General features: G+C 43.9%; 1 protein-coding gene and 1 long non-coding RNA gene across 2 annotated transcripts; both read right to left on the bottom strand.

Annotated features, from left to right (window-relative positions):
• Positions 1-328: 328 nt before the first annotated feature.
• On the bottom strand, positions 329-4,648 carry LOC124883906 (mRNA decay activator protein ZFP36L1). Its single transcript, XM_047391389.1, has 2 exons — positions 3,645-4,648; positions 329-3,284 (listed from the first exon to the last, which is right to left on the bottom strand). Exons 1-2 carry the CDS (start codon positions 3,696-3,698, stop codon positions 2,094-2,096), a joined length of 1,245 nt encoding a protein of 414 aa, XP_047247345.1. The 5' UTR covers positions 3,699-4,648; the 3' UTR covers positions 329-2,093.
• Positions 4,649-4,897: 249 nt separating this feature from the next.
• LOC124883920 lies at positions 4,898-17,115 on the bottom strand. The gene is made up of 3 exons (XR_007042354.1): positions 17,006-17,115; positions 13,863-13,913; positions 4,898-9,031 (listed from the first exon to the last, which is right to left on the bottom strand). It is a non-coding gene; the product is annotated as an uncharacterized LOC124883920 (long non-coding RNA).
• Positions 17,116-17,429: the final 314 nt, after the last annotated feature.

A 17,429-nucleotide genomic window follows, 5' to 3' on the forward strand; every position in this document is an offset into this window, starting at 1 on the left:
AACAAAAAAAACAAAGTGTGGTGACAGGTTTGTTGATAGAGGTAGAAGATTTGAATTCAACACTGTAATGCCAAGCTTATCTCTATGTGCCTAATCGTGATTTAATTTAATTGAACCCAAAAAAGTGCATCAAAGTCCATGCTTTTGTTCAGTGTCTTTATATACAGAAAATTATGGAGGTTCAAGCATTTAAGAGCACTTAAAAACTAAAAAAGAAATGAAATTTTCATCATCTGATCTGAAAAACCAGAGAAAATTGGTTGGTTGATTGAGAATAAAATAATTAAAATAATTATTGATACCTGCCAAACAGCTTAATGACAAAAAATTCAGAGTGAAATGCTTTTATTTTTCAAAAGACTTTTATTATGAAATAAAGACGGACATATATATTAAGATAAAGAAGGTTATCCATGTAACCGCTGGAATGTAAACAATAGATGTACTTAAATTATGTGAAAAACACAACATCAAACAGCACAATATAAGTTTTGCTCTTAAAAAGAAAAATAAATAGGACCTTAAGTTAACAAGTTTTTCCTTTTTTTTTAAAGAAACATCTTGCTGCTGAGTTGACAATAAGCTACAGCAACAAGAAACATTTCTGGCCTCATCAGTGCAGGCGGCTGAAATGATTTCAGAAGAAAACTTCCTGTCTTCGCTCCAACTCGCATGATTTCGCCTGCCGGTCAGAGCTGGGCCAGCTAGCTGGTGTGCAACAGAAGTTGACCTACAAACACATTGTCAACAAGCCAACTCTGAAAAATCTAATGTATAACATGTATAATACAATGGTAATAAAAGAAATAAAACAGTCTTGATGGTGCTGCATGTCAGGATACATTTTAACAATCATTTCTGCCACAAAAAAATGTTTCTCTAAACGGCTGAGTGATAATTAACCACATTTATATTTGCAGCTGCAATCCTTGCAGTTAAAGGGAATGAGGCTTAACAGAGAGGAGAGCAGAATGACCGACGAGCATTCCCACCTGCAGAGAGGGATCGAGGAGAAACCGCCAAACTGCTTCCTGATGGCAAAACCCTGCAAGTGTTGATCTCTGCCGGCCCGTCAGCCAATAAGGCAACAGAAAATAAAGAATGCCAAAATGCTTGCTTCCCTCCTTTTCCCTCCGCTCCATAAGCCCTTTTATTAAAGCTTCCGGTTAACCAAGCAGTAAAAAAAAGTGTACGTTCTTATTTTAAAACAAATGCAAAAACATCATCACAAATCAAGGAGAAATAAAACAAGCAATAAATAGTCCTAGAAACATGTTAGGCTATATTAATAATTATTACACTGTATATAACCTGCCATAGCTAAGGGTAGGGGTTAACAGTACCAGTATGTTAGAGGAACTTTGGTAACTAGAGATTTCCTACAATATGTGCTAAGGCAGTTCAGCTGAATCATGGTCAGACAGTTAAAATGGCTGACATTTACAATCATGTGGCCACAGCCATACAACCAATCACCTAATCAATCAGTGACAGCATACAGTTACTAAATCCTTTTACACTTGGACAAGGAAACGGTCAATTTAATTCAATTGGAGAGTCCTAAATGGGACCACATCACCAGATGACTGTTTCAGGAGATTTCTAAGGACTGGAACAGGAAATAAAGTCTGTTATAATGGACTGCACACTGTCTTGGAGAAGGCAAAGGAAAATAAAACACATCTTCTTGAGATTAGGGTACAGAAGGTTCTCACACAGAACCTTCAGCTGAGCAGGAACAGCATGGAGATGAATGCTGAGCAGAATACCCTTCAGTTATTCTCTAAAACACAGGTATACAACAGTATACAGCAGTTACAATGGCATAAAATATAATAAAAAAAGCTCACAAAATAATCAATAAAACAATAAACAGAAAAGGGAGTCAGCTAAAACTGGACAAACATTGAGCAGCACTACAGCTGCTTGGGTGAAGGAAATGCAATATGCACAAAGATAGGCACGTTCACTCAGCTGGAGCTAAAAAGGATCTGAAAAGCTAATGTTTTACTCCTTTGTGACCTCTGAACTCACATTGTGGTTACACAGAGTTAAAACTATCCCTGATCAAACTCAGCCCTGAAGCAAAACTCTTATTCGTCTGAAACAGAGAGGCGACTGAAGATGGGCAAACGCCGGCCTTCGATGCTTGGAGACTCCGTGCCGCTGGAAGAAGAACTGAGGGAACACGAAGACGTGTAGCCCTCCTCGGAGAGGGAGTCGGCTGAGGAGCAGCGCTGAAGGGAAGAGAAGCTGTTCAGAGTGGCTGGAAGCTGGTGGGGGAGGTGCACAGGGAGGTTCTGGTTTTTGGAGGTGAAGTTGCATGTTGGACACTTTGGGTCAGCTGCAGCATAGAATCGCAGAGCTGAGTCTCCGCTGTCACCTGCCAGGTCGCTGATACCAGAGAAAGGGTAAGGGCAATGCTTCAGAGGCCCTGGCTCAGGAAAGAGAGGGGAAAGGAGCTCTGGGCTCCCTGTGGAGGAGGGAGGAGGGGAGACAGAGGAGGCCCGTGTGAAGAGGAAGCAGGAAGGCTGAGACTCCTCAACCGGTTGAAAGATGTGGGAGGAGGAGAAGCCCGCAAAGCTGAGGCTGTGCCGGAGCAGTGGAGGCCTCAACTTCTGCCTCTGAGGAGCCGCCGCAGAGCTGGCCGCTTGCATCTCATCTGCATTGTGGATGAAGTGGCAGCGGGCACCGTACGGACAGAAACCTATCGTGTGGAAAGTGCGGCAAGGCTCCGTCTTGTATTTGGGGTGCCTGCTGAGTCCTCTCAGCTCATCCATGCCGTGGGCAAACTGGCACTTGGCCCCGTACTTGCAGGTCCCGCTCTCCTCAAAGGTGCGACAAAGTTCTGTCTTATACCGGCTAGAGATGTGCATGGGCGGCACCAGTGGTCTGGAGGAAGAGGAGGAAGCAGTGGAGGCCAGAGAGGTGTTGCTGATGCACAGACCTGGTGGTGGAAGCAGCATCGACGGAGAGGCATTTGACATTTTGTCCTCTCTGTTCCCCACGTTACCGACATTCCCCTCAATCATGCTGACCGAGCGGTCGACTCTAAAGGGGATGTGACTTAGCGAGGAGCGTGTAAGCGCTCGGTTCCACTGCTGGTTGGAGGCCAGACTGAGCCCCCAGCAGGCCGACTCCATCACCTCAGAGCTGCTGTTGAACTTGGAGTTGGGAAGGGTCACGGGGCAGAGAGAATGGCGTCTCTGGAAGCCGAGAACTCTTTGACTGCGCTGCAAAGAGCTGGCGGAGGGGCAATCTGTTGTTTCCAGGCCACAGAAATTCTGACACACAAAAGAAGAGAAAATAATAGATGTGAGCTCTCTGCAACTCCAGGGTGCTGGAGCAAGACCTGCAGAGCCAGATCAGGCTGAAAGGGTCCTGAATAATAGCTTCATCACTCATGGAGAGCGCAAAAACTTTCAAACAATGTCTGAGTAACTCTTAAAAGACAGAACTCTTTAAAGTTAACTGTTTTTTTTAAGGTATAACTTTGAGAGATCTTAAAGATTAAAACTCTTTCAAATGAAAATTGCATTTTTACTTTTCACTGGCTTCAGTATTATTAAAACACTGCAAAAGCTGAAGGTAGCCATGAAAGAACACAGACTGTTTAAAAACATAAAAGTTTTGTTGATTGTTACCTTGCAGAACTCCTCATCCAGTTCCAGGAAAGGTGTCAGGGAGTCGGAGGGCATGATTCACTCCACGGTCTTCACCAAGTGAAGCAGCCTGATGTCTGATCCCACGATGGATCAATTTCCAGGAGTTGAACTGAAATGAAACTATTCTAACAGCTTGGAGAAAATCTTCAACTTGTTTTGAAGGAACCCGTTGTTCCAGTGGTCTGGATGGGGTTTGTTTTGTTTTGGATTCTGGAAGAATAATGCCCAGGTCTGTTGGCAGAGTGAGAGGAAAAAGCAATGTGTTCTCAGGAGGAAAGTTCCTCAGCCATCTGCTGGAATCTGTTTAAATAGTTGGGTAAACCCACCCGTACGGACCCAACCCCTCCTGTCTGTATGCTTCAGGGGGCAGACGGGGAGTTTGTGTGTTAATGTGCGTTAATGATGTGTGTGTGCATGTGTGTGTTGGTGGGGGCGGGATCCTGCATTGTAATTGTGTGCTGGGGGGCAGGGTGGGCACAGCAAGGAGGGAAGGGAGCTGAATAAAGCTACTTTTCTCCCCATTCATGACCACAGGCTAAAAAAAAGCATTCTTCTTCATTGAACGCGCCGTCCTCCATCTTTGCTTTGAATCAGTACAGCTGAAAGGTTAATGGTAAGTCCTACCAAACACATTCTCTGTCATCTGGGAAAAGAAAAACTTAAGGAGTTGTAGGAATATTTAAAAGGAAATTATAATTAACTGTGAATAAGGGAGTCAAGCTGAAAATGGGGAGGATGGAAATGCAACAGGAGGACAAACTGTGTAACCGACAAACTGCAGCTTATATTTAAACATGCATCTTATATCCTCCAGAAAGTTTCAGCTGGCTTTAAACAATATTTGGTCATCTGACTTTTACAAAGTTAATTATTACTTAAAGCAACTTCAATTTAAAAAGTTTTTTTGCACGTTTAAAAGAAAAACGAGTATTCCAGTTTTGGGCAATTGTGAAAAAGTAAATCTTATTTAAATTGGAGGCTGCACGGTGGCGCAGTTGGTAGCACTGTTGCCTTGCAGCAAGAAGGTCCCGGGTTTGATTCCCGGCTGAGGGTCTTTCTGCATGGAGTTTGCATGTTCTCCCCGTGCATGCGTGGGTTCTCACCAGGTACTCCGGCTTCCTCCCACAGTCCAAAGACATGCCTGTTAGGTTAATTGGTCTCTCTAAATTGCCCTTAGGTGTGTGAATGAGTGTGTGGTTGTTTGTGTGTTGCCCTGTGATGGACTGGCAACCTGTCCAGGGTGAACCCCGCCTCTCGCCCATAGACTGCTGGAGATAGGCACCAGCTTCCCCGCGACCCGCTGTGGAATAAGCGGTAGAAAATGACTGACTGACTGACTATTTAAATTGGAGTAGTCATCCTCTTTTTCCTAAAAAGCATTTACAGTCTGATAATTGATGGAGATAAGTTGGTTCTCAGACAGGTCCAGACATTTGCACTTGGAAGTCAGCTACAATACCTCCTGAAGTCCGGATTCTTAGTTAGAAAGTTCAGGTTCCTCTCCAGCGCTGACCTGAAATCCAAAATGGCTGCCACATGTATGAAAGGTAGAGATACCAGCAGTAAAATGGTTTTATTTTCACTTGTGGTAGTTTGTATCTTATAAAATCCATCTCACACAAAGTACTGTTAAAGTACTGTTTTTGTCAGCAAATGTTTGGCTAAATTATTTGAATCCATAAAATTTAGAGAAATGCATTAGTATTAGCATGATAGTAATTGTTAGCAATAAAGATTACCTATGTCATTAAGCAACATTTAACATATATTATTAGTTTTCCATTCTGCAACATGAACATGGTTCGGATGGGTATGAAATAGTTCCAAGAGCTGGGTCCAACATTACTATAATGCTTTCATTGTCTCAAAGTGACATTATTTGTATCAAAACCCTGTTTAATCTGATAATAGATTGAGTAGTTCTCCAATAGGCCTTGACATTTGTTGGCAAAAATCTGAATTTTAGGGCAAACAATTTGGAAAATCAACTGGAATCCCACCTGAAGTCCAAATTCTTACTTGGAAAGTCAGGGGTTACTCAGCAAACCCTTACCCTCAATCCAACATGGCTGCTACAGTCAAAGCTAGTCACAGCAGCAGTGATAAACAAAAAGGAATGCACAATGTGTTGCTATTTGAATTCATAATCGGGCATAGAAAAGCCTGATTATTGGCTTGCTAATAGTTTTGGCTAACAGCGGTTAACCTTGGCACTGACCACAACTATTAGCAAATTCAGTTAGTTTTCCATCTTACTTCTGGAAAGTGGTTAACTTGGGTGTGAAATCATTCAAGAGCCCAGTTCCAGAATTGTGAAGAGGTAAACATTATTTAGTTTTCTGTAGTACTCGTTTCGCTATCTCAAAGTTACATTATTTTTGATTAAAGGTTTTTCAGTCTCAATTGAGGTCACGCAATTGTCCAATAGGATTAAGACATTTATACTTGAAAGTCCATAGGTTCCTTTCTAACTATGGCCTAAAATCCAACATGGCTGCTATGTTTAGAAAAGTTAGTGAAAGCAGCACTGTTTATTTGACAGTTTTAATGTGATTAAATCTGTCACACACATAGTACTGCACAGTCTTTGTTAGTAAACATGTTGCTATAGTGTTTGAATCCTTAAACATGAGAGAATGCATTGTTTTTAGCTTACTAATTGTTGTTGCAAATCATGGTTAGCCATGGTACTGAAACAATGTTTAGCAAATCCTAGTTTTCCTCTTGCAATTGAAACACCGTTAATTTGGAGAATAAATCATCCCAGTATCCAATTTTCACATGACTATTATGTTTTTGTTATCTTAAATAAACACAGTAAACATTTTTAATCTGATTATAGACCACATTAGCTCTACAACAGGTTCAAGACAGAAATCAAATGTCAAAATTTCAGAGTGAGGAATACCCCTGAGTCCAAATTCTAACTTATGATGTCAAGGCTTACTCACCAACCCTGAAGTAAAAACCTATATGGCTTCCACAAGTATAAAAAGTTGAAATAGCAGCAATAATAACATGGGTATTTGCACTTTGGATTGTTTGTATCTCATGAAATCAGTCACACATTTACCATTGTGCAATCTTTGTTAGTGAATGTGTTTCAACACTTTTTAAATTCATTAAATGGATTATTATCATCTAGCTAATTGTTCTGGCTAGTAGGTTTGTCACTGAGCAGAACACTTAGTAAATCCTATTAGCTGGTTATCTTGTAACTGAAATATAATTAGGCTGGGTAGACAATTGTTCAAAAAACCGATTTCTTCATCATTATTAACAATATTATTATTATTATTATTATTATCTTCTCAATCTGATAGATTGAGGTTATGTAGTTCTTTAACAGAACAAGCGATTTATATATCAAACTTTAATCATATGTTGGAAAATTAAGCTGAAATGCCCCATGACTTGGAAATAATAGAGGTTTTTTATAAACCCTTACATAATATCGTCCGTTGAGTGATTACTGGGTGGTGAAGCTTCTGTACCATTGTTAATAAAACAGTGAAATGCATTGTTATGGGTTTGTGCTGCTAATAGTTGTCACTGAGCACAAGAATTAGTAAATGCGACTTGTTTTCATTCTCCCAACTTAAGATAGTAACAAGATTGTTCTGACTTCCTAACATATTGAATGCACCTTAATATTGCTCTTTTGTTAATTCCAAGTGGATTTATTTTTTATCAGCAGTAATGGTCTCATAAAATAATGGATTGGTGTTTGTTGGATGTGCAACAGGCCAATAGCTCTACATAAACAAAGGTGGTGAGTAAGTTAACTAGTTTACACCCCCTCATGGTCTTTGTGTAGGCTAAATGTGGGTCAGTTTTCTGTTTGGGTTCAAAGTTCAACTTATAGCTCAGAAATGCCCCTGCAGGTCTAAATGGGGTTTCAGTAGCAAGTAAAAAGCACTTCAATACCCAACCCAGTTTGGTTTTAGCTTTAAAGACAGCTTCAAGGAGGAGTGGACAACATATTTTTTTCTTCCAGGGCTCTTTTGACATAGTTGCAAGGTTCAAAGGGGCAAACACTGTAGTGAAATATCAGTGCTGTATGCCTATAATATTCAAAACCTATAGCATTTATCATATACAGTCAACGATTCACTCTGTGTTGCTTGTATGACAGGTTGTAGCCAACATTAGCTGCAAATGTCTGTTTATGGTTGACTCAGAAATCCTGCTAGTCTCATGCTGTACATTCTAAATGCGAAAAAAGCAGAGGCTGATGTTATTATATTCTCAACTGACATAATCTGTTGCACAAAAGATATTTCATGTAAACAAATGTGTGCGATAGAGACCAGTCCAGGAGGGTCAGTAGTGACTCAGCGACTCCCTCAGTGGTGCCGCTTTAATTCCTCTCTTCCTAGTCTGTTGTTAATGTGCTCTATGCAAAGAACTGAACTGAACTAAATTATACCAAGTGCAACAACTCACGTTTAACGTAGATGTTTAAAGGTGGATCACTGCAGAGGATATTTGCAGTATTTTTAAAGTGGTATGTACTTTTCTGTATGTTAAAATATGTGAAAACCTGACACACTCAGGCACCAACTTCTTCCTGGAGATCTTTGAAATAATCTTAGCTAGGTAAGAGCATACTTTGTTGTTATTATGTGATTCTCCCTTACAAAGAGCAGCTCAAGACATCATAACTCTCATTCAAAAGGTTTCTTCACAACAAAGGAAGATCAGAACTGAAGCATAAAACATATTAATCTACTAAAAGAAGTACTTCACATCTTTAATATTACCATAACAAATATACTGTATTTTGCCAAATCTGTATAGTAGCTATAGTATAACTCTAAAAACAATGATTTTTCTGATTTTTGAATTTGTGCTTCATATCTTTGGATTGTTTATGGTTGTAAAAGTTGAGTGACCGTTTAGAGACAAACTGTAAAAGTGCCTTATCACAATGCTTCACTGATATGGTACGTTGCTGTTGAGTGTGTGTATGTTAAAAACTGTAATGCATTGTGGTTTCCTCCCTGTGGTTGGTTGGTGTTGTAACAGACTTCTTCTTTGTTTCCTTCTTTCTGTCTTTCTTTCCTTTTTTACCAACCTCTTCTGCACTTTCTGTGCCCCACCGCTCCTCCACCACCACTTCCACCCCCTTGGTTCTTGTATTTGTTCTGATCGATCGAGAAAATGAATCAGTTACTCCCCCTCTGATGTTGTGGTCTGGCCTCCAGAGTGACGCAGCAACTGAAACTCTTCTTACATAAACAAGCGTAACTGTCTGTTTGCCTGTGCCTTTCTGTGGGTGGAGGGTTGGAGGCTGCAGTCTTTAATTTATTTGTTGTTGTAGTATTGACTGTTGTACTTCTCTGCCATTACGTTGGGTAACCTACCTACATGTGCAAAGAGAAAACATTGCAATAAACTCACAAAGTTCGAATGAAGTTTTCTTGCCCAAATGAAATCCTTGTGTTATAATTTGACTCTGAATTAAATGCTGATGAATCTGTTTTATAATAGACTGTGACCAGCTGTTGAAGGTAGTTACATACTTACAAGCATGTCCAGCAACCTCCACAATCATTATTCGCCCTGGTAAAAAGGTCTTAAGAAATATCTTTCTTTGATTGGAGGTGCATGTTTCAAAGAGACCTTGATGGCATTCTCTATACCATGGTTGTCAAGGGTGTATGTAGGAGGAACAACCCCACAGCATCACAGATCCTCTACCGTACTTATAAGGGGACATGAGTTGCTTTTCCACATATTCATCCACTGCTTCCCATCAGACCCATCAGAGCTCAATCTTATCAGACCAAATAGGTCAAGCTTAAATGTCGGAAGCACATTGCAAACCCCACTCATTTATATTTGTGATGGTAGGACAAAAAGTGTCTATGGGTTGCTATGGAGACTCAGTGGAGATTCTGAGATTATTTTTTCCTTCATTACCCTCCTCACCGTGCATGGCATAAAGAATGTAAAATGTTTCAATAGCAGCTTTCAAAGACACAAGTAACTCCATAAAATACATAGTAATGTTCAATATATCGTTCGTTCGTTCGTCGTCTTCCGCTTATCCAGGACCGGGTCGCGGGGGCAGCAGACTCAGCAGAGACGCCCAGACGTCCCTCTCTCCAGACACCTCCTCCAGCTCCTCCCGGGGGAGCCCAAGGCGTTCCCAGGCCAGCCGAGAGACATAGTCCCTCCAGCGTGTCCTGGGCCTCCTCCCGGTGGGACGTGCCTGGAACACCTCCCGAGGAAGGCGTCCAGGAGGCATCCGGTATAGATGCCCGTGCCACCTCAACTGGCTCTTCTCAATGTGGAGGAGCAGCGGCTCTACTCCGAGCTCCTCCCGGATGGCCGAGCTCCTCACCCTATCTCTAAGGGAGTGCCCGGCCACCCTACGGAGGAAGCTCGCTTGTATCCGTGATCTCGTTCTTTCGGTCATGACCCAAAGTTCATGGCCATAGGTGAGGGTAGGAACGTAGACCGACCAGTAAATTGAGAGCTTTGCTTTTCGGCTCAGCTCTCTCTTCACCACAATGGACCGGCACAGCGCCCCCATTACTGTGGCAGCTGCACCGATCCGTCTGTCGATCTCCCGCTCCATTCTTCCCTCACTCGTGAACAAGACCCCGAGATACTTAAACTCCTCCACTTGAGGCAGGAACTCCCCTCCAACCTGAAGAGGACAAGCCACCCTTTTCCGGTCGAGTACCATGGCCTCGGACTTGGAGGAGCTGATCCTCATCCCAGCCGCTTCACACTCGGCTGCGAACCGCCACAGCGCATGCTGTAGGTCTTGGCTAGAGGGGGCCAGCAGGACCACGTCATCCGCAAAAAGAAGAGACGAAATCCACTGGTCCCCAAACCAGACCCCCTCCGGCCCTTGACTGCATCTAGAAATCCTGTCCATAAAAGTTATGAACAGGACCGGCAACAAAGGGCAGCCCTGCCGGAGTCCAACATGCACTGGGAACAGGTCCGACTTAGTGCCGGCAATGCGGACCAAACTCCTGCTCCGCTCGTACAGGGACCGGATGGCCCCTAATAAAGGGCCCCCGATTCCATACTCCTGGAGCACCCCCCACAGGGCATCACGAGGGACACAGTCGAATGCCTTCTCCAGGTCCACAAAACACATGTGAACCGGTTGGGCAAACTCCCATGAACCCTCGAGCACCCTGTAGAGGGTATAGAGCTGGTCCAGTGTTCCACGGCTGGGACGAAAACCACACTGTTCCTCCTGAAGCCGAGGTTCGACTATCGGTCGGACTCTCCTCTCCAATACCCTGGCGTAGGCCTTACCAGGGAGGCTGAGGAGTGTGATCCCCCTGTAGTTGGAACACACCCTCCGGTCCCCCTTCTTATAAAGGGGGACCACCACCCCAGTCTGCCAGTCCAGAGGCACTGTCCCCGACCGCCACGCAATGTTGAAGAGGCGTGTCAACCATGACAGCCCTACAACATCCAGAGACTTGAGGTACTCAGGGCGGATCTCATCCACCCCCGAAGCCTTGCCACCGCGGAGCTTTTTAACCACCTCGGTGACTTCAGCCTGGGTGATGAAAGAGTCCAACCCCGAGTCCCCAGCCTCTGTTTCCACCACGGAATGCGTGATGGCAGGATTGAGGAGATCCTCGAAGTACTCCTTCCACCGCCCGATAATGTCCTCAGTCGAGGTCAGCAGCTACCCACCCCCACTATAAACAGTGTTGGCAAAGCACTGCTTCCCCCTCCTGAGGCGCCGGACGGTTTGCCAGAATCGCTTCGAGGCCAACCGGTAGTCCTTCTCCATGGCCTCACCAAACTCTTCCCAGGCCCGAGTTTTTGCCTCTGCCACAGCCCGGGCCGCAGCACGCTTGGCCTCACGGTACCCGTCAGCCGCCTCAGGAGTCCCACAAGCCAACCACAGCCGATAGGACTCCTTCTTCAGCTTAACAGCATCCCTTACTGCCGGTGTCCACCACCGGGTTCTGGAATTGCCGCCACGACAGGCACCGCAGACCTTACGGCCGCAGCTATGGGCAGCAGCATCGATAATAGATGCAGAGAACATGGTCCACTCGGACTCTATGTCTCCAACATCCCCCGGGATCTGGTCGAAGCTCTCCCAGAGGTGGGAGTTGAATACATCCCTGGCCGAGGGCTCCGCCAGGCGTTCCCAGCAGACCCTCACTATGCGCTTGGGCCTGCCGAGTCTGTCCGGCTTTCTCCTCCTCCAGCGGATCCAACTCACCACCAGGTGATGATCAGTGGACAGCTCAGCCCCTCTCTTCACCCGAGTGTCCAAAACATGCGGCCGAAGGTCTGATGATATGATAACAAAGTCGATCATTGACCTCCTGCCTAGGGTGTCCTGGTGCCAAGTGCACTGATGGACACCCTTATGTTTGAACATGGTGTTCGTTATGGACAATCCGTGACTAGCACAGAAGTCCAATAACAAAACACCACTCGGATTCAGATCGGGGAGGCCATTCCTCCCGATCACGCCTCTCCAGGTGTCACTGTCGTTCCCCACGTGGGCGTTGAAGTCCACCAGCAGAATAATGGAGTCCCCAGGAGGGGCACTATCCAGCACCCCCGACAGGGACGCCAAGAAGGCCGGGTACTCTGCACTACCACTCGGCCCGTAGGCTGAAATGATAGTCAGAGACCTCTCCCCAACCCGAAGGCGCAGGGATAAAACCCTCTCATCCACTGGGGTAAACCCCAACACGAGACGGCTGAGCTGGGGGGCAACAAGCAAACCCACACCAGCCCGCCGCCTCTCCCCGTGGGCCACTCCAGAGTAGAAGAGAGTCCAACCCCTCTCAAGGAGATGGGTTCCAGAGCCCACGCTGTGCGTGGAGGCGAGCCCGACTATTTCTAGTCGATATCTCTCGACCTCCCGCACAAGCTCAGACTCCTTCCCCCCCAGCGAGGTGACATTCCACGTCCCTAGAGCCAGCCTAAGCATCCGGGGATCGGGCCGTTGAGGTCTCCACCTTCGTCCGCCACCCAATCCTCTTTGCACCGGTTCCCCCTGCAGGTGGTGGGCCCACTGGAGGATGGCCTCGCGTCTCTCGTTCGGGCTTGGCCCGGCCGGGTCCCGCGAGGAGCAACCCAGCCACCAGGCGCTCTCCGACGAGTCCCGACCCCAGGCCTGGCTCCAGGGTGGGACCCCGGCTCCGCCGTACCGGGCGACGTCACGTGCCTCGATATTGTGTTCTTCATGAGGGATTCTTGAACCATTCTTTGTCTGACCCATCACCTAGAACCTGTTTGCCATGGGAGACCCTACCAGGGGCATTTAGGCCCCAGACAACATAGCCTCTAGGATCATTTGAGCACTCAAACCCCTCCACCACGTTAAGGTGACGGTTCAATATATATATAATGGAAAAACACACAACAGTGATAAAAAAAACCAAGTTTAACTATAAACTCTTTGGAATAAATTATTTTTAACAGTGAGTTACTGAGATTTGAACATTCAGGTTAGAGTTTTAATGTTCATGCTTGAAGATGTTCACTTACATCTGAATTAGCCCAGAGGCATGTTTATCCCAGGTGTTGGTGAGGAGTTTTGTTCATTTTTCTGGGTGGAAACATGGGAATTTTGACCACACAGTTATAGTGGTTTAACGCAGACTAGTTGCTGAGACATGCTTTAATTGCAGCACATCATGTCGCTGTACTGTTAAGTAATTGTAAAGTGTCACAGTCTGTTGTTCAACCTGCCTGTTACTAACATTCTCTCACCCTAAGAGGCGCTGGAGCGGCAGACCGGAGTGTTGACAGGTGTACGTCGTTGCTTCATCAGCTGGAGGACTATATGAGGGTGGTTCGCTGGCTTTTCTACGCCTGAGTGTTTGCCTACCATGGTAGTGTTTACCTGGCCATTATCTGCTGAATTCTGGAAGCTCCACTTGTTTTTTTGAGCCTTGATTAATTATCCGTCTTGTTTCCTTCGTCATAGGCTGTTCACGCCCAGCTGGGGTTTCCTCCTGAACCCACCTCCTGTCAAGACTGAAATCTGCTGCTGCCCTTGCGAGTCCTCCAGCTGGAGACGCAACCTGTCCACCACTTTGTTACCTGGAACATCAAATCGCTCCAATCGTTTCCGTGCAGGCACTACCACAGCTTGAACCGGTTTCTTCCCCTGGTGGATCGATCACTTTCCGGAAAGTGAGCATAGGTTTTTGTTTGAATATTCCAATCTGTTCCTCCACTCACCTCTGTTCTTCTTTTGCAGTCTGTCTCCTGATCGCTCTGCCCACGTTGTTCCTGAGTCGAAAAGAAATAAAAGAGAAACTTAATTTACTCTTCTCTGTCTGAGTGTCCTCTGCATGTGGGTCAAGTCGGCCTTAAAAACTATGACAGTAAAGTACTTCCGAAATACTCTCCAGAATTGTATTGTATTTAGCAGTGAACGTTAGCATGTGAGTAGCAGAACAAAGTGCCTCCCTCCTCTCTCATCTACTCACAGCTGGGCTGTTATGGTATGAACTGGCTGTAAATGTCTGATCATCTACCTCCAGACATGCTCACACAACAATGGCACCATTCAGACCATTCTTTTGTTCAGGGAACTATATGTGTTCATTACGCCTTCCAACCATCTTGAAAGGTCCCAACACAGAATGGGGGGGCTGAAGTTGGTCTTCCAACACGATCAACAGTTATAAAGCTGTATCCACTATGAACTGTAAGGGGTATAACGGGATCTACAGTGTGATGTTGCACAAATTTACATCAGCTGCAGCAACATGGCTCTACTGCTGCACATTGACCACAAGAGTGTAGAAAGCATATAATCCTCCAGTGTCCAATCAGCAGAATCTGTTGCAAATAATGACATCCTGAATGCATTTGGATAGTGAGCCAGCATGAGCATCTCCATACAGAGCTCAGAGCTGTGCTGGAGGTTTCTCCTAAGCCAAATCTTGCATGCGTTACATAGATGAATGTTGTTGGAGCATAAAGATCATCCAGCTGGGGCTGTTGCACCAACGTGGCATGGCGGACCACCTTTAATGATGCAAAATGGCAAATCGATCTGTAATGGTGGGGATTTGTGGTTGTATGACCTGAAAAGGGCCAAAGGGGCATCCAAAAGGGCCAATTTCCATGCATAAAACATGCCTTTTTTAAAAAATATATTTTATTTTGGCACTAGTGGCCTTTATTTTTATTTTTTTTTGACAGCAGGCAGACAGGAAAGAGGGGTAGAGAGAGGGGGATACATTCGGCAAATGTCGCCAGGTCCGGGACTCGAACCCAGGACGGCCACTTCGAGGACTGTAGCCTCGCCTAAAACGTGCCTTTTCGGCAAGAAATAAAATTACTTAAATGTTTCATGTTATAAAAATTAGGCACTTCCAACTATATGTGTTACACTTGTAAATTAATAAATGTACCAGATACACTGCCTGGCCAAAACAAAGTCGCTACCTGGATTTAACTAAGCAAATAGGTACGAGCCTCCCATTGGATAATTACTGCATAACCGATTATGTTTCAGCTGGCAACAAGTTATTTAACCCCAACTGGTGTAATGAGTTGCATGTCAAAAGACACATCCCGTGGTTATGGAAAAAGATGTCAGTCTGAAGGGTCAAATCAATGGCATGCATCAAGCAGAAAAAACATCTAAGGAGATTGCGGAAAATACCAAAATTGGGTTAAGAACTATCCAACGCATTATTAAAAACTGTAAGGATAGTGGGGACCCATTGTCTTCGAGGAGGAAATGTGGCGGGAAAAAAATCCTGAATGATTGTGATCGGTGATCATTTAAATGTTTGGTGAAATCAAATCAAAGAAAAACAACAGTAGAACTCCGGGCTTTGTTTAATGGTGAAAGTAAGAGCATTTACACACACACAGTGCAAAGGGATCTCAAGGGATTGAGACAGAACAGCTGTGTAGCCTTAAGAAAACCACTAATCAGTGAAGCAACCTGAAAAAAAGGCTTCATTTTGGTAGGGAACATAAAGATTGGACTCTGGAGCAATGGAAGAAGGTCAGATGGTCTGATGAGTCCAGATTTATCCTGTTCCAGAGTAATGGGCGCATCAGGGTAAGAAGAGTGGCGGGTGAAGCCTAGTTCCTACTGTTGTGATTATGAATATGAATACATTATTTAATATTTAATATTAATGCTTTCAATATTTTATTAAATAATATTTCGGTCTGTTAAGGGTTGTCCTGTGAATACCAGCCCAGTAAGGCGATGGTATTAGGACAAAATCGAAAGGGTGAGCCAAGCTCTGACATTATTGAACAGCAAAACTCTGCACACACATGGAATGAATTCACATAATTTCTTAAAATACAAGAATTTATTAACAAAAATAAGTCAACTCAAAGTCAAATATATTTCAATCAACAAACTCTTTACTTTGCTAAAACAATCCAACTAACTACCAAGCAGAATTAAAGAATAATGAAGACTAATGGACTATGTACAATATAAACAAGTTGATCAAAGATGGTTGAAATCATGACCGAAAGAGTGATGCAACATTACCATTCAATGTTTATGTTTGAGTACCAAGGATTATCTTGAAGAATCTGGAAATTAAGTTAAGTTAGTCCTGGAATCAACTTAGGAAATAATCAGCAAACGTTTAGACAACCATTCACAATGCAAGATCAGATAAAATATTATTTTAATAAAATAATGTTTTAAAGAATGATCTGCTGAATAAAACCAACCTTCTGGATGACCAACTCTCAATGTGTTTAATTAGCCGCCTTTATTCATTAAAATAATATTTAAAGAAATATTATTTTGAATAAGAACCAAATCTTTGAGAAATGGGCTTAATTGTGTTTCTTAGTTATCAAGTTTAGTAAAACAATATTTAGGGAAATATTATTTTACTAGACTGAAAACTAACAACCTTTTTGGGTAAATGATCTTAGCAGGCAAGCACGTGTTCTTAGCTGTTAGCGGTTGGAGCTAACAAATGAAGCTTATAGCTTATCATTAGAATCAAACTCATACCTTTAAAATACCATTAATAAAAGGGTTAAAATGCATAAGCGCGGACGGCGTGTTATGGCCGATCTTCTGTGTTTAAAATCACCCTTTAAATAAAGTTTGTCTTAACTTTAAAAAAAACAAAAACAAACACAGAACACATAAACTGAGCACATGTGCTGAGCAGATAATCTGCTAGAACTAAAAAGGCTGAGTTTCAACACAAACAAAACCAAACTTCATAAAACGAAAAATGTTTAGATTATTTCATTCTAAACTACTTCTCTCTGCCCAAAACACAACCTCTTACGTAAACCGTGCTGAGGAAAAGTTGTCCGAGGCAACGAAGTTTAGAAAGCATCCACAGTGAACAAAGGGTTAACTTGCTAACCTCTGTAGCTGTGGGGAGGGACGGCTTGTTCCGTCGGCCAGCTAAACTGTACGTTACTGCTGTAATCACGGTGATGCGGCCCGTTGTCCTTCTTTCAGACCGGGAAAAACTGCCCCACTCGGTGTCATAGAGACAGAGTCTCTGCTGGGAACTCTCTGGAACACAGTTTGATTCTGTAGACCTCAGAGAGAAAGTCAAGCAACGCTTGTACCTTAATCAACCCGTTCATGAATGAATACCGGATACACAAACAGCAATTCATTCTTACTTAACTTAGTGCATATGATCGCGTGATCGTATGACACTCTTGGATCCAGTTTGAAGAGTTATGTCTTTTTGCCCGCAAAGAGACATTAGCGCGCTGTGTCCCTCAGTCCAGTTCCTCTGGGGACCTGCGTGGAAGAGGTCAGTTTGTTGCAAAAGC

Source organism: Girardinichthys multiradiatus, chromosome 18 (genome assembly GCF_021462225.1).
Source record: "Girardinichthys multiradiatus isolate DD_20200921_A chromosome 18, DD_fGirMul_XY1, whole genome shotgun sequence".
NCBI lineage: Eukaryota > Metazoa > Chordata > Actinopteri > Cyprinodontiformes > Goodeidae > Girardinichthys > Girardinichthys multiradiatus.

Coding starts and splice junctions, on each gene's coding strand:
- LOC124883906 (XM_047391389.1), bottom strand. CDS start 3,698: ATGCCCTCCGACTCCCTGACACCTTTCCTGGAACTGGATGAGGAGTTC. Junction 3,285..3,644: donor TGGATGAGGAGTTCTGCAAG/GTAACAATCAAC, acceptor TTTGTGTGTCAG/AATTTCTGTGGCCTGGAAAC.